Raw genomic sequence first — 26,406 nt, forward strand, 5'->3', positions numbered from 1 at the left:
CTGTCATTATTCTGTCCTTGGTTATCCATTACAGTTTATTTTACCAGGTTTTCCTGCAGATGGTAACATGTGATCTGATCTGTAGATCTGAATTGAATCTTTCAATTGGATGTTCCCTTGCCACTCCCTGATCCCAAAGTTCACTTATTACTTTACGACAGTCACTTATGCACACTATTTTCACCTAGTTAACTCTTTTAAATAACTTGCTTTCTCTCTACCTCTCTGGCGAGAATAGCTTCCAATTAATATTGTTTAACTCTGGCTGCCTAATTATACTTTTAATGTGCATTGTTTTCCATACTGCAGATTTTCCATAGACAGGACTGTATGAGTCAAATACATATCCAGCAATATAGTCCAATAAAGCTGAAAAACATACTCCCAAATAGCACATCTCCAACTATGTGTTTAACCAGCTACGGGCCAAAAATGCACGTCAATGTTCACAAGGACAAAGACTAAAAACCTATGATTAAGTGCTTTGGAATGAAAAGTGTAATGTCTTTTTGTCTTGCTGTGTGATAAACATTTCAGGGCTTGCCCTGATCGATGTGCAGTAGCATGTATCTATAGATTTAACAAGCAAACATAATATAACGGACGCGCAGGTCCCAGCGAAGAATGTGTGAACAACATTTGAACAATGGTACGTATTATACAGATATGTTGTTTAATCATGTTTAACACGTTAGGGTAGTCATATGGGTGACTGGTTTGTGGCTTGAGGAGAGGTATACTTATAGGTTGTACGTTGTGTCTGCCTATTGGTCTCTTTTAACATTTCCTTGTCGCCTCTGAGCCTCTTCCCTGATGGGATGGTGAGGGCTATTGGTCCGGTTTTAGTGGTCATTTGCTGTTCATGAGTGTTTCTTGTTCGTGTTGTGTGATGTCATGATAGAGGTGTTTGCTTCCAGTCTGATGTGTGAGTGTGTGACACAGTCGTTAGCAAGCTCGGGTTGAGGTGGGCTGCATCTGTTATTCAGATAGTACAGGAGTCATTGTTGGAGAACTTAGAGAAAAGATGAGTGAGAGATAAGAGAAGGAGAGGGGGGGGGGAGGAGAAAGGGGTTTGGAGGAAGGGTGGGGAGGGTGGTGTGGAGGGGTGGGGAGTCCCATTGCCTGTGCCTATGGTATCGCATGTACCGTATCAGATTTCAGTCTCCATCCATGGGGGGGGCGCGGGGTTCCTCGGGGCTGCAGACGGTCGTTCCTGTCTGTGCTTCGGTCTGCTATGTAGAGTAACCATGGGCGCCATCTCTCCACATGTTTGTCCTCGAGGCCCATAAGTGTGGCCTGCATTGATTCCGCTCTATATATCTCTTCCACATGCTCCATCCATTGCCTTATCGTTGGGATATTCGTCTGTTTCCAGTATAGTGGAATCAGTGCTTTGGTTGCGTTCAGTAGGTTTCTACGAATGTTTTTCCTATATGCCCCTATGGGGTCTGGTGTGGAGTGTAGGAGGACCGCCTCTGCGTTGAGATTTCCTTCCGTCCCTAAGATTTCCCCTATTTTCTGTAGTACTTCGTCCCAGTATGGCTTAATGAGTGGGCAGTCCCACCATGTGTGTAGTGGCGTACCTCGCTCTTCCCCACATCTCCAGCATGTGTCGGGTATATTCGGGAAGATCTTGTGTAGACTATCAGGTGTTCTGTACCAGAATGAGAGGAGTTTATAGTTTGTTTCTTGATATTGGGAACTCGATGAGCATTTATGGTGCAATATGAGGATCTTATCCCATTGGGACGCAGTGAAGGATGTATCCAGCATGCGTTCCCAGCGCCTGCGGAATTGGTCGTTGTTGGTGAGGTGCCCCACTAGCATGTGTTGATACAAAAGGGATATCGCCTTATCTAGGGTAGTCTTGTGGTCGCAGAGTGTTTCGAACCAGGTTAAGTCCCTACGCAGTTTTTCCTTGCCCGGGAGTGTCCGATAGTATGATCTGAGTTGCATATAACGGAAGGTTTGTAGGCTGGTGGGTTGGTTGCCTTCCAGTAGTTCCCTCAGGGGGGTCATGCCCGTGTTGTTTAAAACCCCATGTATGGGGAATGATTCCCTCTCTCCTAGGAAGGACCATGCCGTCTGTGGCAGCCCACCTCCTATCTGAGTATTGTGTTGTATCTGAATCATCGGGCTTGGTGTTTGAGATACGTGAGGAGCTCTCCTGATAGTATCCCACGCTTTCAGTGTCTGCGCAACAGTAGAGGTCGGAAAGGAGGGGCCTATATGGTTTTTTGTCTAGTTCGATCCATTGTTTGTGTGCCGGTTGGGTATGCCACTGCAGTACACGCTGTAGTACTGTCGCATTGTGGTATTTGCCGAAGTCAGGGAGCGCCAGTCCCCCCCCATGCTCGAGGTAAGCATAGGACTTCCTGTCGGAGCCTTGCCTGTTTCCCATTCCAAATGAACTTCACCGTCACAGATCGGAGTGATGCGAAATATGCCGTCGGTAGGGCTTGCGGGACCGTCTGATATAGATATAATAGCCATGGTAGTATATTCATCTTGAGAATTGCGATCCGGCCGAACCACGATATGTGTGGGTATGTCCATGTTTTCAGATCTTGTTGTATTCGTTGCAGCAATGGTAAGAAGTTCGTTCGGTACATGTCACCCAGGTCTCTGGTTATTGCTATACCTAGGTATTGCATGTGGTTTGCGCACCATCGGAATGGGAACTGGTTTTTCAATGCGTTTGCTTGGGCTGTGGGAACGGTGATGTTGAGTACTTCACATTTATTCATGTTCAGTTTGAATCCTGAGACCTCTCCCTTAGTTCGTGATCATAGTGACCAGGTGGGGCATTGTTGCCTCCGGGTTTGTGATAAAAAATAGAAGATCATCCGCGTATGCCGCTACTTTGTGTGTTGTATTACCGCATTTGAAGCCCGTGATTTCATCTGAGTTGCGCTCCGCTTCTAGGAACGGTTCGAGGGCCAGGGCAAAGAGCATGGGGGAGAGTGGACACCCCCTGTCTTGTCCCATTGTGGATCGGGAAGGAATCAGTAAGTGCTCTGTTCACTCTCACCTTCGCATTGGGGCATCGGTATAGTGCATCAATCCATTTCATCATGTTCTCCCCGAAGCGTGGCTACAAGGAACGTCCAGTCAACCCGGTCAAATGCTTTTCTGCAGCCGTTGACAATAGTAGGAGCTTATCAGTTGACCTCTTCGCCAGGTGATGGATGGATTGTACTCTAAGGGTGCTGTCCCTTGACTTCCAGGGATGAACCTAGTCTGGTCTGGGTGGACCAGTCTCGGGAGTATTCTCCCAATTCTGGTGGATAGAATTTTGGTGCAAAGCTTCACATCCACATTCAGCAGTGAGATTGGTCTATAGCCGCTGCATAGTTCGGGATCCTTCCCCGGTTTCGGGAGGACCGTTATAGTTGCCGCTAGGGATTCGTGTCGGAACTGGGCACCGTCTACCAAAGCGTTGAACGCGTTGGTGAGTTTCGGGAGCAATATGGTTCGGAACTTCCTGTTTGTATTTTTGAAGACTGATGTAGCTCGGAGAAATAGAATCCGACCTTACAAGTCTTAATAAAACAAAAAGTATATTCACAGAAATCATAGACCTGCATCCAGCAGGGCTGTCACAATTTTTGTCTCTTGTCTAGCCATCCCATGTTTATTCCCTACTGCCGTGCATCTGGTAACCCCAAGGAAATATCTTCAAAATGAAATCAGGGCATTAGGCCCATTCCCAGGGCAATTAAAAAAAACAAACAAAAAAAAAACCATCCAATCTATTCCATTTTCTTTTTTTTGTTGGTTTTCTTATGATTTTGCCCATTATCAAAAAAAAATATATATCACAACCTTATTCTGTAAGTAATGCACCCTGGTTTGAAATTGGTATTGACTTTATTTTAGTTGTGAACGTTCAGCATGATTAGTATGCATTCCTCTCATTTCAAGACTGTGACTATGTAAGCAGCCATGTAGGATCACGGAGCCCTTCCTTGGTTAGGAAGTGTAAAGAATATTAAAATGCAAAGTAAATACATAGAAATTCTTTTCAGTCAGCGACGTGTCTGTCGTTACAGTAGCAAACTTTAAAATTCTTGTAATTCACCGCCTTGACTTGGCAAACCATGAAAGACCTGACTGGCTGTTTTTGTGTTTTTAGTGGAATAGAAGAATTGCGGGAGGCGGGGATTGGTCCTTATCAGTTGAAATGTGTTCTCTTTCTATGGGTTTGGCTGACTGCAGATTTTTGTCTTGTTACTTCAATCCACTCGTGGTCCAAACTTTAATCTCCATCTTTGTGGAAATAACTGGATATAGCCCATATCATTTGAAGTTTTCGTGTGACTGTAGGTGCATGTAGGAGTGCAGGATCAGGATTTGTCCATTTGCTGCGGGACTTTCATAGGAATTAGTTTTACAATTGGTTGACAAAAGTGATGGAGATAAGCTTACTTAACATTCTATCAATAGTTCTTTATGCAAACAATGGGTTAATTAAGAGAGTGCATTTTGCAAAGCACTGCTACAGGCCAAATTCACTAAATGGATAGTAGGATGCTCCAGGGAATGTACTTAGATGCAAAGTTACAGGAATCGAGCTGCGTTTACAGCCAACATTTTAGCTTTCTGCCTCAAGGAAATATGAAACACTTGTATTGACAAAATGTTTTCTCAACCTGTGACCTTTGGCTGATTAAGGATTGGGGTGTCCACCCACACCTAATTCTTTAACGGTAAAGCTATGTGTTGATATTTCACGTAAGTCAACCCCTGTCCCTTAGTTGAAGGCAACTCTTCTTTTTGGCTCCTTTGAAATGACTTATAAAAGCTCAAATATAGTGTAGCGTGTCAATACCAATTTTGTATACCACTGTACCAATTTTGTCACCCATAAAGTTTTTTTAAAAGTGCATCCACGCAAGGGCTAAAATATTATTACTTTTGACAGTATTTTAAAGTGCTTCTGCATAAACCAATATGTGCTAAAAACATTTCCCAGCAATGTATAAAGCATGCCAATAGCGGCACAAAATAATCTTCAAATATACAGCAGAAGACTTTACCAATAGCCAGTTGTGCTACACACATATGTAAAATAATTTCCACAGCTATATGTTGAATGTGCAAAAAACACAATAAAATGATTTACACTTATTTTGTTGAAGTGCTTATAGTGCAGTATGCCACCAAAAATGTGTGTCCGTTCATTGATTTGCTTAATAAATATTTAGCAGAGTTTCGAGCTTCCAAAACAAAAAATAGAACACAAATATAAAAACTGGCAAGAGCACACTAATGGTGTATATATAACCTACACAGACAATATAACCATGAATCAGTAGATACCTAAAAAAAATAAAAAATGGTAGACCATAGTGAACTCTGTATATACAATAAAAGTATATGTAAATACAAATCAGTCTCACTCACATTTTGCTGAGCCAGCTAAAGTGGGCTCAGACTAAAAGTGCCTTTGGAACAAATGTAGTTGTAGAGATCAGGAGTTGGCACCAAATGGTTCCCACAAAGTTGAAACCACGATGATAGGAAGTAACCAGGAACAAATTTATTATAAAATAAAGATAAAATATTAAAAGATCTCAAATATACAACCGTTTAACAACTGCACTGACGCGTTTCGACAAATAGTTTTTATCAAAGTGCTCTGTACCTGCTTCAGACTCCCATCCATTTAAATCTTTAAAAAAGGCGCGTTCTTCTCCACATGTATCCTCTATTTCTTCCGGGTACATAATTTCCGGTTACGTCACTTCCGGGTCAGCAGGTTAAGTAAGTGACGTATTTCCCGCTGACTATAGGCACTCATACCACATCAGCTCATTGAAGTGGTCTGGGTGCACTGCCCCGTCAGTTTAGCCCTGCAATTGTAATTATTGTAGTTATTGATAAACTGTAATAATTACATTGCAGGGTAAACTCCACCTCTAGTGACTGTCTACCAAACGGCCACTAGAGGGACTTTAGGTCGTGATGCTGGATGTCCTCACTCTATGCATCGGGATATCCAGCATCAGCCAAAACCCCATAGGAAAGCATTGTTTCAATTAGGTCCCTGATATTGAAGGAGGAGGAGCGGAGTATCCTGGTCAGAGGGACATAGGCGCTGGATTCAGAAAAGTAACAAAAGGGTTCTGCGCTGCAAGGGATCACTATATAGGGTACTTTAGCGCTAGGAATACAATTTTGTATTCCTAGTTTATAGTTTCCCTCTAAATACTAAATGGAGAATTTAGCAGTTGGGTTGCAAGAGCATAATATATACACCAAAACCACTCCATTAATCTAAATGTGTTTAGAGTGTCCATTTAAAATACAGTAAAGTCCGTAAATATAGTAAATACATAAAGTCCGATTTCTATGTAAATCATTGGCAATTTTATAAAATAATGTTCAGGGGCCACCGTTTCTACATTTCTGTTTCTCAAAAAGCCTCCTAATATCTCGTTTGGTGATGATTTTTGTCGCATTCTTTTCTGACTATTTAGTAAAATTTATATTGAGAAAAACACACCTGTTGAGATGTTGTTTGTAATGTAAAGTACCGTAATGCCCAGAGCCTCTTCATACCAAACACAGGTTAATAGCAACTTAACCCTATTGTCAAACCGGCCTCAGATATTTTCTCTTGTACTTCTCCAGAAATTCCGCACATACCAGAGGAGATAAAGGCATTCTGCTGGAGCATTACATTCTACAACTGGCAGCCAATGAGAGCATCCTTCTAGCTGACTGACTTTCTCCTTTTGGGTTGTTTAACTGTCAAAACATAGAACATGGTGGCATAAGGACAGCAAGAATCTACTAACATAAGAAATGTTACTGTAGACTTGTCCTTTTGCCTCACCCATCACCCATATAGAACCGGTTTCATAGGCACACGAAGGGCTCCCTCCCCCCCCCCCCCTCTATATTTGGAGATCGTACAAGTTTTTGTTCAAAGACACCATCTCTCTGGCTTTAAAAGAACACTATAGTATCAGGAATACAAACTGTTCCTGACACTATATAGTCCTGGTATGGCTTTTTAGGTCCCCAACCCCGCTCCGATTGTGTTGAGATGTTTTTACTGACGTTTTCAGGCATGGAGACGCTGAACGTCAGTGCTGCACACTGTGTAGCACTGCCCCAGGAAGCACCTCTAATGGCCATCTGAGTGAGTGTCACTAGTGGTGTTACTAGGCAGCTATGTAAACACTGCATTTTCTCTGAAAAGATAGCGTTTACAGTACCTAGCATTCAGGGATATGCTATAGACACCAAAAACGCTACATTACGTTGTAGTGGTTCTGGTGAATATACTGTCCCTTTAAGGCAGGGTACCCCAAACTCTGGCCCTCCAGCTGTTGCCGAACTACAACAACCATGATTCTGTGAATGAAATGGGTAGCTAGAGCATCATGGGAGTTGTAGTTCAGCAACATCTGGAGGGCCCTAGTTCTGGAAACCCTGCTTTAAAGCAAGTATTTTAGATTGATGAAAGCCACTATCCACTTTAATCTTCAATCCCAGCACTTGCCACAAGTGACGTCTGTGAGATTCCATCATCATCTTTACCAGTCCTGCTAATAATTAACCTTGGTAAGAGACGTGTATTTTTAGATGGGTCTTGTGAGCGGTAACTGCACGTGTCTTGTGGTAACTGTCGTTTAAACATGATACCACGTAATAACAAATACATTCAAAGTCGGGAGAATCCTTCCTCAGATTATGTATCCATCTTTTCAAGTACATGGGAACACAGGACACACTGGGGGGCTAGTACGGATATTATGTTCCCAAGATGCTTAATGTTAAAGGCTTTAGTGTACAAATACCTGAACTAGTGATGGAAGTCACAATTCATATCTGTGTTTGGACCTAGAGAATGCACTGTTTGTTAATACTTGGCCTTTTTTTATTTTATTTATAGGAGATTGCAAGAAAACCATTCACTAAACGAGAAGCAGCCCCTCTGATACCCCAGACTTCTGTAAGTATGGCAACAAGCCAACTACGGAAGAAGAAGAAAAATAAGGGGAAGAAGAGACGCATGGATAGGATTGATAGGTGGAAAAAAACACTGAACGAGTGGAAGACTCTCGCCTCGGCAGAGAAGCAAAAGACTTCAAAGGAATCCGGCAAAACTATGGAAGAATTTTAAAACACTTGGGACTGCAGACAGAGATAAGGAACGTGCTGGAGATTGTGCATTCCCGAAGGTTTCCGATAGCTCATTACAGATACACAGAAGGGGGTTAAATAGCCAATTATTAACCATCTTCTCCACCTATATGTTTAGAGAAATCTGAAGTGCAATTCTTTGGCAAAGAAACAGAAAGCAAATATCATACGGATACTTTGCTGTGTAACTGCTACAAACAATGCATTGTGTCAGAATAAGCACACCTTATATTGTTTCTTCAAACGAAGACTTCTTTTTCACCAAGGATTCTAGGAGATTTGTGCTTTCTACTCTTAAAGGACTAAGATGGGTTCTTTGTGTTTGTCTAACATTGGAGCAGACGTTTGAGTTAATTCACAGCAGCCTGTAAAGTGAGGCACGTTGTATAGTAGTGTAAGTAAGCTACAGAGATTTCTATTTTGTTGACGGCAGTTTGTATAAAGTCGGAGGATAACTGTTCTAGCTCGATATATTTTTTTTATCATTTGGAAAAAAGGATTTACTCTATATGCGTTATATATGAGTTATTTCATTCCTAGTTTCAGCCCGTCCTCAATATCTGACATGTACAGTGCATATATTATCATATATTGGAGTCTGACCGGTAAGCTTGACACTTAAATATCTGGTCAGTCATACGTTTACCAGGTTCCTGAGGCTATGCATACAAAGTGTATTCATATTCAATATATTGTTTTATTTTCTTTAGCAGACATCCACTGGGTTCTTCAGTGTGGAGCACACAAGTCCACGTGGTAACTTATCAGGTTCCTGGTGGGTTGTTTGAGTTTGGGATGATCTGGCCACCAGCTGTTCGGCTCTTCTGCCGAGCGGTATCCTATGTTAGTCTTGGCAGCAAGTTCTTCCTTCTGTTCAAATTCTTTGCTGAGGTTCTGGCACTTGTGTTTGGATGGTAAGTGTGGATATTGGCATTAGATCATATTCGTGCCTTTCAACACATACAGCACTGTGTCTTGTACAGCTGTAAACTGTGACTTCGCAAAGGTAAGGGCTTTCACAGACACAACAGACAATTTTAGGGTGGAGGGATTGACATGGGAGGAGATGAAGAAGTGGGGAATTAAGAGTAAGAGAAATTGGGTAAATTAGAGAAATGGCTTTATCTAGGCCTTTCTATTTTACTAGGTGGTTGTGTGATCCATTAAAGGGATACTATATGCATTGAAACAACTTCAGCTTAATGAAGTAGTTTTGGTGTATAGATCCTGCCTCTGCAGTCTCAGCGCTCAATTATCTGCTGTTTAGGAGTCAAATCACTTTTATTTCTGTTTATGCAGACTTAGCCACACCTCCCCTGGTTGTGACTCACACAGCCTGCAATAAAAAAAATGTTTAATTTTCAATTAGATTTCCTTCTTTGTTATTTGAACTTTATTCACACAGAGGAGGTTCCTGTTGGATCTGGAAAGCTATTAACAGAGCAAGAGACAAGAAGTTCTAAATTAAACAGACTGTGCTATAAATGAAATTTAAACATTAGATGCCACTATACAAATGTGTATGAAGGCTCTGTTTAAGCAGCCCTAGTCACAGCTCCAATGCATGTAAACTCCACAGTGATTTAACTCCTAAATGGCAAATAATTGAGCAGTGACACTACAGGGGCATGATCTATAAACCAAAACCACTTCATTAAGCTAAAGTTGTTTGGGTCCTTCTTGCATATCCACCCCTTATACTTTTTCCCCACCCTTATCTTTTTTCCCTCACCCTTATACCTACCTCTCATCTCTTTTCTTTTCTGCTTACATCTCTATAGAAAATGGGGTTGGAAATTGGCAAAATGACTTTATGCCAATGTTCAAGTGTACCTAGTTGTGGCTGGCTATTCTTGTTTAAAGCATACTCATTATATTGGCGATAATGTTACCCTCTTCACCATTTGTTTTAAGCCTACTCCGTGCAATGTTTGGTATCTTCTTCATCTTTCAATAAAATTCCTATTTATAGCAATAATGGTTTTGCTCCAGTTATCACACACTCTCTTCCCAGTTGTGTCGTATATGTTGTTTAAATAGTGGTGGGGTTATGTGGACTTATACTATGCATAGCAAGACATAAGATGTCCGTGAGCCCCAAATGTGATCAAGCCATTTTAATTTGTTGTAACTATTCCTCCTTAGCTAATCAACTTCCTATGTCACTAGTGGCCAGAAGACCTTTGTTATTTGGATTACATAGGAAAATGTGAATTTCAAAATGGGACAACTCATTTCTTTGATGTGCATAACAGCAGTCGGTCTTGTTGATTAAGGTCTTCCCCCAAAGCTGTCTAGGCTCTGTTATCTTTGGGAACCCTTGAAGTGTCTCCATACTTGCCAGTACGTTAGCTTGGGCCTTGGTGATGACTTGAGAAAAGTCCCTCTTTATAGGCATAAACATAAAAATACACATATTTAGATCAGAAGTGTTCGTTCCTCTTCTGCATTCACCATCATTTTTGAGACTGAATTGTTCGTACCAGCCTGTTGTCTTCTTGCAGTGCTGCTCCGCATGTACCTGTACGTCCTTACTGTAATACTGACTGTTTTTCTTTATAGTTCACCATAAACACAGAACAATTATCCTGGTCCACAATTATAACGTTTCACTTGCTCCGATACTCTGCAACAAGTAGACACATCCAGACCCCAGGGCCGTACATTCCATCACACAGTGACTGTTTGAACTCTGATACACCTGTACTCAATCTCATTCGCACAACCTGTACTGTTGGTGAAACCTGTCAACTCACTTTATGGTAACGGTGAGCAGCATAATGTAGCCCATATATTCTACCAAGCCCTTTGCGTTTTAGACTAACAAAAACAGGACTTTACAGTTTTATTTAAAAATTCCATTTGGAATCCTCTGACTTTGGGGAAAGGAGGGATCACTTTGATACTTATTTACAAATAAAAAAAAAAAATCTATATCCCATGAGTAAACTTTCTCTCCCCAATATTTCCCCTCCTACGTATTTATTATTTATAGTTGGGTACGATAACTCAGGTGGTTGTGAAACCTACTAGTAAAGTCGCACTTGCCACCGAAAGTAACCCAAGAAATGTAAGTGCAAAGTATAAAATAGCAGACACGTTTCGGCTCCAAAAGCCTTCTTCCAGTGCTATATTTTCAGAGACTTGCAGGGCCTCTCTTCAATGCAGTGGGCTTTAAACGTGTGTATATTTATGTAAACTTGTACATATATATATATATATATATATATATATAAAAAAAATACTTGGAATCCCCAGCACTCACGTTTATCTTAAGCCAATGCCGGGCGCCAGACCAAGGCTCCAAACAGATAAAAATCAAAATGAAATAGGCTGCTCTCCGGGCTTAAAAGTTCCAATTTTTATTTAAAGTTGATTAAAAGTGCAACCAACGTTTCGGTCCCCGTTCGGGACCTTCTTCAGGGTCAAATTTCAACAGAAATTGACCCTGAAGAAGGTCCCGAACGGGGACCGAAACGTTGGTCGCACTTTTAATCAACTTTAAATAAAAATTGGAACTTTTAAGCCCGGAGAGCAGCCTATTTCATTTGGATTTATATATATATATATATATTTGGATATATATTGGATTTTATATATATATATATATATATATATATATATATATATATATATATATATATATATATATATATATATATATATATATATATATATATATATATAATGTTTCTTTTGAACTGCCAACTTTATATATATATATATATATATATATATATATATATATATATAGAACGGGGCCTGACACCCAAGATGGCCAGACGTGCTTTCCACTAGCTTCCGACACATGAGATATAAAACCGCGATTAACGTCGACATACTGGCAGAGACCCCGACACAAAGACATGCAAACAGCTACTTAACAAAGCGCAAATTGATAAATCTAGCCTCAAACATCCTGCTTGCCAGCAATCTCGTCCATTATTCTAGAGGCCTACTGAACTGGCGCACGGCAGAGGCGAGAGGCGGCCGATCTCACAACGCAGTGTGCAGGCCTGATGGCTACTCTCGGGAAGCCCTGTTAGTCCCGTTACCCCCCCCCCCTTTGGACCGGCGGGGGATATCCCGGTCCCCCACTGGGCACACTTTCTCCTACCGCGCAAGATAACCCTGCAGCCTTGGAAGCCGCGTGGCGCGACCAAGATGGCCGCCCTGCACAATCATCAACCAAGCCAAGCAGGCCCGGAGGACCTGGAGTGGAGAGCACACTTCAACGCAAGATTCAACAAAATATGCCGGAGGTTCTGGGAACGCATAACACACAGATTGGATACACTCACCTCCTCTGCTATGCAGCAGTGCACCATGGCCACACTGCCGGGGTCGTCACGTGCGGAACCGCTACATATGGCTTCTGACCACACCTGTGAAAGGGCGCCTACCACTGCTCCTGCTGACCGACTTGCGGGTGCCCAGGGCCCTCCTGCTGCCCGATACAGGCATAAGCATCGCCCACGTATTTCCCGAGAGGGGCCGCACAGAAGACCGCGCAGGAAGCCACAGCTACGGACGGCCCCACTTCATCCAACTCCGTGTTCCCGCTGCCACTCACCCTTGCCCCCAGCATGACCAACCTGAAAGGAAGATTTTTCCCTTATGCTGCCAGGAGCGCAAGATCACAGTCCTGCAACCACGAACCCCAGCTGAATCCTGGACTGTATGTGTAGGGGGGAACGGAGCGGACACTCCGGGGACTGGGGCTGCACGCAGGGGCATTGGTTAGATGGCATATCAGCATACACCTGCTATCCTTTCGGTGTCTTCCCTACTAAAATAATGTAAACACTCAGCTGCAGCAACAGCTTACTATTCCTGCCCAGTGAAATCTCATGCAGACAGTTATTTGCTATATGGCATGTTACAATAGGTTTGTTTTCCTGTGTTCCCTTATGTTTGCCTCTGTCTGCTCTACTCCTACCAACAGTGTCCCAGTCAGTGACCGGGTACTATTTTTCTGTGTTTTATAAACTCATCTAACTATAGTCCTGCCTGACAGAATAGACCATAGGGGAATCGTAGGTTAAAGCCTAACACTCAGACGCAGTTATATAGCACGTTTAGCCCGCTTAACACTTCTATGTCTACAATGTTATGCATGCCATTACTCATGATTTGTAAAACTACTTAACTCTATCGTCACCTTATATTAACTCTATCGTCACCAAGATGGCCAGACGTGCTTTCCACTAGCTTCCGACACATGAGATATAAAACCGCGATTAACGTCGACATACTGGCAGAGACCCCGACACAAAGACATGCAAACAGCTACTTAACAAAGCGCAAATTGATAAATCTAGCCTCAAACATCCTGCTTGCCAGCAATCTCGTCCATTATTCTAGAGGCCTACTGAACTGGCGCACGGCAGAGGCGAGAGGCGGCCGATCTCACAACGCAGTGTGCAGGCCTGATGGCTACTCTCGGGAAGCCCTGTTAGTCCCGTTACCCCCCCCCCCTTTGGACCGGCGGGGGATATCCCGGTCCCCCACTGGGCACACTTTCTCCTACCGCGCAAGATAACCCTGCAGCCTTGGAAGCCGCGTGGCGCGACCAAGATGGCCGCCCTGCACAATCATCAACCAAGCCAAGCAGGCCCGGAGGACCTGGAGTGGAGAGCACACTTCAACGCAAGATTCAACAAAATATGCCGGAGGTTCTGGGAACGCATAACACACAGATTGGATACACTCACCTCCTCTGCTATGCAGCAGTGCACCATGGCCACACTGCCGGGGTCGTCACGTGCGGAACCGCTACATATGGCTTCTGACCACACCTGTGAAAGGGCGCCTACCACTGCTCCTGCTGACCGACTTGCGGGTGCCCAGGGCCCTCCTGCTGCCCGATACAGGCATAAGCATCGCCCACGTATTTCCCGAGAGGGGCCGCACAGAAGACCGCGCAGGAAGCCACAGCTACGGACGGCCCCACTTCATCCAACTCCGTGTTCCCGCTGCCACTCACCCTTGCCCCCAGCATGACCAACCTGAAAGGAAGATTTTTCCCTTATGCTGCCAGGAGCGCAAGATCACAGTCCTGCAACCACGAACCCCAGCTGAATCCTGGACTGTATGTGTAGGGGGGAACGGAGCGGACACTCCGGGGACTGGGGCTGCACGCAGGGGCATTGGTTAGATGGCATATCAGCATACACCTGCTATCCTTTCGGTGTCTTCCCTACTAAAATAATGTAAACACTCAGCTGCAGCAACAGCTTACTATTCCTGCCCAGTGAAATCTCATGCAGACAGTTATTTGCTATATGGCATGTTACAATAGGTTTGTTTTCCTGTGTTCCCTTATGTTTGCCTCTGTCTGCTCTACTCCTACCAACAGTGTCCCAGTCAGTGACCGGGTACTATTTTTCTGTGTTTTATAAACTCATCTAACTATAGTCCTGCCTGACAGAATAGACCATAGGGGAATCGTAGGTTAAAGCCTAACACTCAGACGCAGTTATATAGCACGTTTAGCCCGCTTAACACTTCTATGTCTACAATGTTATGCATGCCATTACTCATGATTTGTAAAACTACTTAACTCTATCGTCACCTTATATATATATATATATATATATATATATATATATATATATATATATATAAAAACCTGTAAAGCTTGTACCGCCATCTTGTTTCTTCCACCTGGCATGCCATGAGCAGTGTCACGTTTGCACTAAAGCATCATTTGTGGCAACAATTGAGAAAAAGGCAAGGCAGCCAGAAAAGGCAGTTTTTCTTCTCAGTGAAACATTGAGGTTGTTTTTCATAAGGATTCTATCTTTGCGATAGATCAGCTTAATTGCCTTTCACATTGCGTGATTCTTTGATTTATTTCATTATTTATTATTGTTTTTCTAAATTTAAAATGCACTTTTGTCAACTTTTATTTATATAAAAATTTACTTACACATTCAAATTAGAGCATTTGCAAATGTAAAATAATATAATCTGTTATTAGGGTTTCTTCACCAATCAGACCAGATTAGACCCAAACCACCTAGCTGGAAAACGTCCACAATGTAGTACTATAAGAGCATTATTGTAAATGTAGTCCATAACGTATGGAGTGCTGAAGGTTACCTTGTTATTTTAGTGAATAAACCTTGTGGCAAAAAAAACAAAAGAACAAAAAATGTCAGTAGTGGATAGTAGAAACAAACATGGTAAAACATGTCTGGGTTAGTGGGAATGAAAGGGTATAGTAAAGGGTACAATAGACACAGGTATTGGGTTACCTTCGGCAGTACAGATGTTATGGACTACACCTCCCATGGTGCTTTGCCAGCATTATGGGTTTAAGAGCATTATGGGGGATGTAGTCCACAACATCTGGAGTGCTGAAGGTTGCCTATCCCTGCTATAGACTATTTGAGGTTACAAAGAGGACAATATGAATATCTGATTGAAGATGTCTGGGTACAGTGTCCATGTCCATTAACCCTGCAATCTAAAACATTCCAGTTTTAGAGCAGCTGCAATTTTTATATCGCAGGGCAAAGACTGCCTCTTGTGGGTGCTTCCTGCTGTTTCATGTAAAGAGTAAAATAAACAGCTGGACACGTAAGGCTGGCTGCTGTGTTTAAACACCTCCCCATGTTTAAAGGAACACTCCAGGCACCAATACAACTTAATCTAAGCTCTTGCCAAGGCGGCATCCGGCTTCTGAAATTTCACTTACAGGAAATGTGGAGTGCCGCCGGGCAGGGGCGCCGCTGATTGGCTGAGAGCGGTCAGCCAACGCTCTCCGCATATCAGTGACTCCCTATTCACTAACCTAGCTTGGAAAAGGTACATTGATTCAGCGACGCCCCAGTCTGACCGGGGGGTAAGCTGAGACTGGCGCAGGAGACAACTTTGGAGTAAAACCAAAAAAGGTTAAATCAAGAATGGTTTAACACCTGATGGTAAGATTTCTCATGGGGCACTCCTAGCACCAGAAGGCATCATAACATCATTTACATGAAGTTGTTATGCCTATACTGTCCCTTTAAGAAACTGTTGTTGCTTTTGTCAAGTGAAATACAAAATAATCTGATTATCGTAGAAGCAAAGGTCATGCAAGTACAGGGTTTCACATGTACTACACAGGTCAAAGATCTGTAAATTACATGTTTTCCTTGTTGGCCAGGGAGCTTACAGTCCATGAATCACATTGAGATATCTGGTGTAGTTTGGGCGTACTATGACTTATAACGTGATGAAATATCAAACTGTATACTTTGGTATGGGCCGCTTTTAACCCCTTCAGGACCAGGACAGTCCTATCTGAACTGTCATAATGACGGTTATGCTTAATCCTGTACACGTGGGTTGGTAAAAATCCTATGATTATTTGTGGGACCATCCATCCCTGTAAGGTTAGAACTGGCAGATCTGTTTGGCTACAAAATGTGTTCTGGAACTTCTATGTCATAAAGGGTTAATCAATCTTGCATTCCTCCTGCCAGGTTGGAATACCTCCCCACCTCTCTCTGCACCATTAAACAAGGGTTTTTGTGTGGAGGTGAGGAGTGTGTTTTGGGATCAAATTCCATGGATTTCACAGCCCCACCCCACAATATATTCATGAGTCACTGCCAAGATATTTCAGCTGAATTGCTCCCAGAAAGAAAAAATGTTGGAGGATTTGGTCAGGCCTTGTGTATGAATCCTGCCAGCTGGGAATAGAGCCCTGCGAGCACTGAGTGGGACCATTGACCTGCTTCACAATTAACAAACTGAATACAGTATCTCCTTATAGTGGGAAAGGCGGCAACTTAGACCCTACGCCTCCCTCAGTGCGCAAGTGACGGGGAGTCAGTCTATGGGGTCCACATATTGCACACAATGTGAAAATCAAATGCTTCGCCGGCACAGCATTATAGGATTTGTAGTTCTAGATATCTGTGGGCCCTCTTTGTTTGAGATTTTGGTGGTAAGAGAAAGTTTGTGAGACCTTTAGAATGTTACGGCTTTCTGTATTATCTTTGGGCTGAAGATGTGATTGTCCTGAAGTCCTAAAACTATAAAAACCTTTTTATTTATTGTTATTGTTATAGTCAAATTAACTTTTTTTTTGTTTTTCAAGCTTTTATTGTATAGCTTGGTTCAACATTCATGTATTTTGCCAAATTTGTGGGGGAGTGTCAGTGACTCAGTTCTCTTGACTGATGAAATGCCCAGCTATATAAGGGGTGTGTCGCGCATGCTCATTAAGATGGCAGACTGCCTGGTACTACTGAAGTGCTAATATACAGGCTAACATGCCCCTGAATTATTCCTTTGTACATCTGTAAGCACACTTAAACATATGTTTTTTTCTGGTATCCCTAGGAAACAGCCTGGCCCACGGGACAGAGGCCCAAAATCATGTCCTACTCTGTTTGAATGCATACTTGTAAAAATATAATTCCAAAGTCATTTCCAAGAGTATGTGAGCCTTTCTAAGATTTATCAAGTACTTTTGCATTTGAGTGATATTGGTGAAGTGGAATGTTGCCATTTATTCTTATCAGTATTGTCCCCATTTGGACATAATTTATTGACTGAGAATGCCTGCTTTAGCAAAATCACTGACAAAATTGTAGAATCACTGGCACCCGGAGGAACACAGATAAGTGTCAAATTGTGTGAAAACAATTTGTCTGGTTTAGTGTGTTAGAGGATTCCTGGCACTACAACCACTACAGCTCATGACTTTTGTTCTGTTTGTTGTTGAGCTGTAGACACAGTTGTACAGCCCGTGTCCTGTAGGTTATACTGATAGACGAAGATCTCATCACAGTGTAAGCGTTATGAATGAATAGAAGTGATTCACACGTGTTCGCTCTCCACTGTCTATCAATAAAAAGGTAGATGGTTATTCACCAAAAACAGAAATTGACCGACAATTGCAAATAGTTTTAAGTTAAAATAGATTAATAAAAAAAAAGCTTTTTTGGGGCCTAAAATGTGCTGGATCCTGTCCGCTTCTCAGTTCCTGTTTTAGTGGATAATGTAGGATTAAGAGATTCCTGGATAATAGCTAGTGTATAATAATAATAATGACCAAGGATTTAGAAAACACCCCCCCCAGTTAATCTAAATGATAACAGATTTATTCGCTCAACTGGGAATTGACTTGAGAATTCCAAACTTTAGGTCAAAATTGTTCAGTTGAATAATGTTGGCAATTTTAACATTTTCTTCTGAAATTAGCAATTGCCGCCAATCCCCACCTTAGTGAATAACCCTGTCAATATTATGTTATGTTTACGTTTCCCAGCAACCACCCTGATCAATACTGACGGCAATGAGACAATAAACTATGGACTGTGAGCTTGTTTGAGCCGGGCCCTCTTCAACCAATCGTTACTGTAAGTTTTTGTAATTGTCTCATTTATTGTTAAATCTCCCCCTTTAATAATATTGTAAAGCGCTACGGAATATGCTGGCGCTATAGAAATACCAGTAATAATAAGCAATAAAGTGTCTGATCATTAATTGACGCTTGTGTCAGTATTAATGTAGTTCATAGCATCCTTTCCATCTTGTTTTTGCCTTTTTGTCTGTATGGGTTGTACATTGTTGTCTGGGTGCTTTGTCCACATAGAAAGCACCATTGTCTAATTAATGGTAAAAGACATAGAATGGATTCCCATTTGGTGTTTTAGTTTATTGAAGATTAAATGTTTCATAAGCGATTCATTTTTTTTTTTTTTTAAAGTAAGATATCAAAACCACATCGATCTGACAATATTCATAAGCAGTGATTAGATTACATTTCTGTTCTGGCACGGCCCTTAAACTAATGTTTACTTTGGGTGAAACTCTCTTAGATCTTTTTCTATGTCTCCTCTTATCCTCTTGTGTGGCTTATATGTTAAAGCGGCACTGTCATGCCGAACTTACCTTTCTGTAATCGATTCCTCTTCTCTCCCTCTGTCAGGATCTGCTCTTCTTTTCTTCCTGTCTGCTCTAGTTTTCTTTAAAACATAATACAAAGTAGGGACTATTTGTCTTATGGAGGTTTCCTACGCCTGACCATCTCTGACCAGCAGAGGAGTAAAGTGTGCTTCATTTCCGGTGGTCAGAGAAATTTTCCCACAATTCTCACCTTTCTTCCGTGATCGTGCGATGCTTCTGGTCAGTATTCCCGAACGTCCTGTCAATTAAACAGAACGCAGTTGAAACTACGGAATTTCGTCATAACAGAATGAGAACAGTTTCTCCATTCGTGTAAGGACGCAGTTCGGGACTTTGTTCGGTTCAGAATTTAATTCGAATGAATGAAATTCCAATCCGTGCTGCGGCTGCATCTTGCTTAGTAAATAACTCCCTCATTCCCAAGGTATCAGGGAGCTAATTTACCAAAAGGCTGAAAGACCTAAAGATTAGTATTAGTATTAGTATTAGTAAATTCTGCTGCCCCTACTCGCTATATCGCAAGTGAGTATGTCTAGCCTGTGGCTGCTCACTGTTGTAAAAAAACAAACCAAAAAAATCCTAGTGTCCCCCCTCCCAAGCCCCCACTCATGCTGTGCAACAGTGGGCTATTAAACTGAAGGGTGGACCTAGCGCCCCCCCCCCCAGGCCCTCACCCATGAGCGGCGGGTGGGGGCCCTAAATGAAAATGGGGTGGTGACCAATTGTTCCCCTGGCCCCCACCCATTAGTGGCGGGTGGGGGCCCTGGATGAAAATAGGGGACCTATTGCGCTCCGTCCCCCCTGGCCCTCCACCCATCGGCGGGTGGGGGCCCCCAGGTGTCTAGGGGTCCCCAGGCCCCTGGTTACCCCCCCCCCAACCAAAAAATTCCTACCTACTCCCCTCACCCTAAAAATAGTGAGGGGGGAACAATAAAACTAATTCCCTGTAAATAAAAATAACACAATTTTATGTGTTCTTTTTTCTAAAATCTAAAGCCTAAAAAAGGCCAAATAAAAATCCATTATACCCGTCAAATTAAAAAAAAAAATTACGCTAAAAAAGTAATCAATTTTCACCCAGCAAGGGCACCACACAGACTGAGCTCCACAGGGCGGGGAAATGCTTATATAGCCTTCCCTGGTTCTGCAATTAGGCTGAGGGCTCTGATTGGTTGGTTAAGCCAACCAATCAGAGTGCTCTGTGTAATTTAACACAGCGTGGGAAAGTTCTTTGGAATTTTCCCACGCTGTGTAATTTGACTCATAACACTGTGATTGGTTGCTTTCAATTTGAGGTCTTCGTTCATTCGTTTGAAATTTCTATTCATTTATTTGTCTTTCTGACGAATGAATAGATGAAATTCCCGTTCTCATGCCTAGTGTTTAACTGGGCATGCGCAGGAATTTCACAGCGCTATCTAGTGTGGGCAGATGGCGTGTCCCACAAGGACTTCAAGGATGGCTGTGTGCCCTGCTGTATTTGGGATTGGCCTCCTCTTATTGCTCCTTGAATTGCTTGACCCACACAGTGATGTTGTGGAAGACCTTTGGTGAGAAGGATCATTAATATTATTTACATAGCGCTAATATTTTCAGCAGCGCTTAACAATTCTAGAATGGAGATCATTGACAAGAAGAAATTGACATACAGAATATATCAGAGACAATTGGTTGAGAAGGCCCTGCTCAAACAAGCTTACAATCTATGATATCTATACATCTGGTAGCTATTGTAGTGTGCTGTTAGAGTTTTGTGGACTACGATGAGAAGTTAGGATATGTGCTGTTTGGTAGAAAGCCAGTATAATTTCTTTAGTTTGCTAGAGATGTGGTCATACATCTGTTTCCCTGTAATGATTCCTGTTGCAGCGTTTTATGTAGTCTGTAGGGATGAGATTCGGCCATACGTATGTACAAAGCATTGCTGTGGTCGTGTTGCACCAGTACCAGTGATTTTATTTATTTATTTGCAGTTTTGAGGTTGTTTTGATCCTGCTATACTATTATATCATCCACTGTGGCATTAGTGCCGATGTTGCTGTTGAGAGAATACTGTTTAAAGGACCACTATAGTGCCAGGAAAACATACTCGTTTTCCTGGCACTATAGTGTCCTGAGGGTGCCCCCTCCCGCCAGGCTCTAGGGTTAAACTTACCTCTTTCTCCAGCGCCGGGCGGGGAGCTCTTCTCCTCCTCTCCTCCCACTTCTTCCGTCACCGGCTGAATGCGCATGCGCAACAAGAGCCGCGTGCATTCAGCCAGTCCATAGGAAAGCATTATCAATGCTTTCCTATGGACGCTGGCATCTTCTCACTGTGAAAATCACAGTGAGAAGCGCAGAAGCCCTCTAGCGGCTGTCAATGAGAAAGCCACTAGAGGCTGGATTAACCCAGACCTGGAACCCAGACCACTTCATTAAGCTGAAGTGGTCTGGGTGCCTATAGTGGTCCTTTAATGTCTTTCCAATTATTATTTTCTTTTTTTTTACCTGTTGGAGAGGTGATGTCTGCAAGGTAATGTAAGAGAATTTGTGATGTCGAACGATTGTTTTGCGCTAGATCCTTGTTTGCCTCTCCCGACCAATAGAGGGGGTACTGAGGTGTGCACAAAAAACTAGTCATGTTTAAAATAAAATTAATGGGACACTATAGTCACCAGAATAACTACAGCTTATTGCATTTGTTCTGGTGAGTAGAATCATTACCTTCAGGCTTTTTGCTGTAAACACTGTCTTTTCAGAGAAAATGCAGTGTTTACATTACAGCCTTGTGATAACATCACTGGCCACTCCTCAGATGGCTGTTAGAGATCCTTCCAGGGTAATGGCTGCCTAAAATGCATCCAAACATTCAGTATCTCCTCCCTCTGCATGCAGACACTGAACTTTCCTCATAGAGATTCATTGATTCAATTCATCTCTAGGAGGAGATGCTGATTGGCCAGGGCTGTGTTTGAATCATGCTGGCTCTGCCCCTGATCTGCCTCTTTGTCAGTCTCAGCCAATCCTATGGGGAAGCACTGTGATTGGATCAGGCCACTACTTCTGATGATGTCGTCAGACAGCTTGTTTTTCTGATTTAAACAGCATGCAGTTTTACAGCTTCAGGCTTGAATACAGTAAGATTTTGCTATATTTATGGAGGCATGAGGGGGCTAGATGGTGGTTTTAACACTATAGAGTCAGGAATACATGTTTGTGTTCCTGACCCTATAGTGATCCTTTAAGTTACATCTGAATGCCAGTTCAACCATTTTGTTTTCATGCAGGCTGTGTCAGTCACAGGCAGGGGAGGTGTGGCATAAACAGAAACAAAGTGATTTAACTCCTAAATGACAGAGGATTGAGCAGTGAGACTGCAGGGGCATGATCTATACACTATAACTGCTTCATTAAGCTAAAGTTGTTTTGGTTACTATATTGTCCCTTCAAATAAGAAAACATAAATAATCTCACTCATTGAAAATATAATCTAAGTGGATGCTTGCTGTGTTCTAGAAGTGTATACCTACCAACGTGTTATATTGTCAAGCATTGACACCTATATATGTATTTATTTTTACTGTGGCCAGGATTGGGACTATTGTGGCATACCTTCCTATGTAGAGAAGCTATGCCAGGGATTCATGGCGGACAAGTACACAAGGCGAGTGAGCAGTTCTCCCAGCCCAGTGAACATGGTCGTCCATGTGCAGAGCATAGTACAAGCACTTGCATATGCACAAATGGCCTTACCATGGTCCTTTTTTTTTTTTCTTTCTTTCTTGTGGAGTTTCTTTTTGCAAGTCGGAATGACACCGCGGTAACGGAGCTGAACTCATTCTTTGCATGTTTTGTTTTTTATGTAGTTTGGACATATTTGGCTGCACACAGAGCTGTGTGCGCTTACCCTGGTGTAATTTGCTCTGAACATTCCTTTGTTCACAGTGCTTTTTCTTGGACTGATAATATATAGAGGTCAGACCCTTGTTTGGGTGGGGTGTTTTCTGGCTGGAGGAAAAGTGTTGAATCTTCCCATGCTGTCAAGGCTGGAGGGGGGTGGGGGTGGGGGCTTGCTGCCTGGAGGACAGGGAAGTCCTTGGTTCTGATTCTGGATCACAGTAGGAGATTCTCTAGAAAGGTCATAGTGAGGAGGCTGCTGACAAAAAGGGATTTCTCGGGCAAAGCCTGGAAAATTCTCAGTGTTGACCATGAAAAATGTGCATTATTCGATTTATAAACAGCCAGCATATTCAGCAGGAGAGAAAACCCTATAAACAGGTTTAATAATGACAAAAGCAGGTATGCAGGAACAAGAGGAGATCAGGGCCTGGATCTAGCTTAACGGCTTAAAATAAGCCTGTCTCTGTGTAACATTGTGTTACCTAAACACCGACAAGTAACTCTTTACTAGATCACTATAGCATAAGAATTGAAACATGTATTCCTAATCCTATAGTGTTCTAGTAACTTGTTAGATTCATGGCTGCACAATAAAATAAAGACATAAAAATTATCTTTCTTCCCCGGTGTGTTGGTCTTGCTACTGCCCCCTACCTCCCCAGCTGAGATTATCTATCCTGTTGATCTCCGCCAATCCTTACGGAGGGCAGTGCGCATGTAAGACAATTCGTTGCACTTCAATTGCCAGAAATGATCAAATAGAATGTTAATGGGTCTGGCTAAGCTCTCTAGCCACTCTGCATTACTGCTTGGTGCTTAGATCACCCCAAGCCTACACTTATTAGAGTTACATATAGCATAAACTATAAATATAAATAAAACATACCTTCTGCTAGACAGAGGTTTATGGTATAAGATCAATCCACAGAGACCAGAATGAAATGCTGCTGACTTATTACAATACCTTAAAACTATACACCCAGCTTCCTGACCACTTATTTTCAAATCACTTCGCTCTTTAAAATGGCAGTACCAAAGACAAAAGAGAAATTTAAAGGGATACACTGGGCACCATAGCAAATTTATTGGAATTAAGTTGTTGTGGTGTAAGGAAGTCCCCAGGAACAAGCTTAACTCAAGCAGTTAATCCATTAGTGAACAGTTAAAGCCCAAAGTGTTGAATCTGACTCTCGATCGATCTGCCCACCGACATCTGTCGCAGTCCGAGGCTCCCAGTTCACAAAACTTAAAACTCTTGAGAAATATATGCGTTTTTCACAAGCGGTTTTCTGAATTTGTTTAGTGAATGTTTCCATTTTCTCCAGAATGTATTTCACCTTAACGATAAATCCTAAAAGTGCTTACTTTTTCCCCCCTCAAGTTACTTTGATCTTTATAATAACAGAACCAAAGATAAAAGAGAAAATGAAATGGATGGTATGGTGCAAGGCCGTCCCCAGGCGCCAGCTAGCTGCAAAGGGTTAAACATTAATGAACCCCAAATTGTTGCCTGATCGCCTTGCCCACCAACATCCGCTGCAGTCCAAGAACCTTGAATCAGAAAGCTATGTCTTTGGTGCCCTGGTTTCCTGATTCAAGTCTCTGACTGCAGCGTATGTTGGTAGGTAGAGTCAACATTTTGGGGTCAAACAGTTCATTAAGGGCCCTTAGGACTCCTTGCACTGCAACAACTTAATTTCGCTTAAGGTAGCCTTATGGTTCATCCTGCTCTAAATTTGCTGACTCTTTGGAGGATGGACTGACTGAAGACATTCTTTTCTGAGACCAGTGAGGACCAGCTCTGAAGCAAAGGTAAAGGTACGTGGGATTTTTCTTGTGTAGATAATTTCTCATTGCAATTACATTAAAATTTTAATGTTATTCCCTGTCTTACATTGAACAAGCCTGACCTTCCTAGGCTTCCACATACTGTCAATGTGACGGTACCGCCTGTGGTATCAAAGTGATTTAGTGCAACTGGCACACAAGTGGTTATGGTTACCATTAGTTATGCATGCTGATGCTGTTCAAGCATCTGCACAAACAGAAAGTGAGTGAATAATTGCATAAGAACATTGATGCTGATGAAAGTGCATACATTTTATATCACTTTAATGCTGTTCACTAATCTTCTTATAACACATAATGACCTTGTAAGGTAAGTGATACTGGGGAAAAACACGTATTCTTGGAGAACAACTCCTTTCAACATTTATTTATTTATAACATTTTGTACCAGGAAGGGTACATTGAGGTTTCTCTCGTTTTCAAGAATGCCCAGGGTCCACAATCACTGCATTGTTACAATAGGGTACAATAAAATGGTAAAAATACAAAAGCAATGTTAATACACACAACATATACAAAATGTAACATAGAACAGGTAAGAGATATATAATCAACATCTGGCAATCTGTGATATGTGGGGGCTAATTGGCTGGCTGCCGTAGCCTAAGGGGTCATGAGACATGCCTGTTCTGCTGTTTGTATTGCATAATATGAATAATTACATTTTTTTTATTGCTATTTCAGCCCTAGAGAAAAGGTTGGCATTTTTAAAATTTGGATCTTGTAATGTTCTGTGAGTCAACAAAAAAAAAGTTCATCACAAAACAAGTGGTGTCTAATGTGATTGTTGTGAGCGTGGCTGTAAGGTGCTGGTTTTTACCGTGGGAACATTACTTCCCGGACATTTCATACAGCCCGATTCCCCAACATTGCTCTATAACCCCCTTAAGAACAAAGCTTCAGGAATAAAAGGGAATCATGACGGAAAATGGCCGCCATGTGTCATTAAGGGATTTCTATGGCCAGATCTATTCAGGATCTGCATTCAGGGGATCGAACAAGATTTCCTTTGCAGAGTGGACAGAGGGGTGTCTTAAAATCAGGTCAACAATTGCAATGAAGAGCACGTACTGTATTTAAAATTTAAGGTTAAAATAGCCAAACTTGACAAATTTAAAACATATAAAGTCAGCTATGCTTCCAGTTCAGCTACTTTGGCCTGAAACTTGAAATTTACTTTGAATTCCCCAAAATTCTCAGTTTAGTGAATATCTCTCTTAGAGTTGATTGTTCTCACAGATTGCTAGCTGCATGTAATGTTTGGACACATTCCCTGGGGTCAATCGGACTGTACGTGACTCACTCTGTGATAAGCATATGACTTGGTTTTACGCTAGTATGCTACATGATACTTCCTTCCTCAACATATCACAAATCTATGCTTCCAGGGTAATGCATACTGTTGGTAGGAATATCACTGGCCTAACCCAGAGTTAGAGAACCTCCAGGCATCCCGTGTTTATTGGTCTACAAATCTGGGAGTGGTGGGAAGAGGGGATTGTCCTATAACAATAGCTAGTTCCATAGCTCAGCTGCCAGCAAGAGGTGGGTCCCCATCCCCATCCAACAGGCAGAAAACATAATGAATTCACTTAGCACTGCACAGTGGAACGG

General features: G+C 42.2%; 1 protein-coding gene across 1 annotated transcript in view; it reads left to right on the top strand.

Annotated features, from left to right (window-relative positions):
• The window catches only part of ICE2 (interactor of little elongation complex ELL subunit 2), a 99,170-nt gene extending 90,540 nt beyond the window's left edge, over window positions 1-8,630 (top strand). The window contains exon 15 of the mRNA XM_063449315.1: window positions 7,907-8,630. Coding sequence (XP_063305385.1) covers window positions 7,907-8,137 — 231 coding nt within the window. The 3' untranslated portion in view covers window positions 8,138-8,630. The remainder of the gene's footprint in view (window positions 1-7,906) is intronic.
• The last annotated feature ends 17,776 nt before the right edge of the window (window positions 8,631-26,406 follow it).

Source organism: Pelobates fuscus, chromosome 3 (genome assembly GCF_036172605.1).
Source record: "Pelobates fuscus isolate aPelFus1 chromosome 3, aPelFus1.pri, whole genome shotgun sequence".
Taxonomy (NCBI): domain Eukaryota; kingdom Metazoa; phylum Chordata; class Amphibia; order Anura; family Pelobatidae; genus Pelobates; species Pelobates fuscus.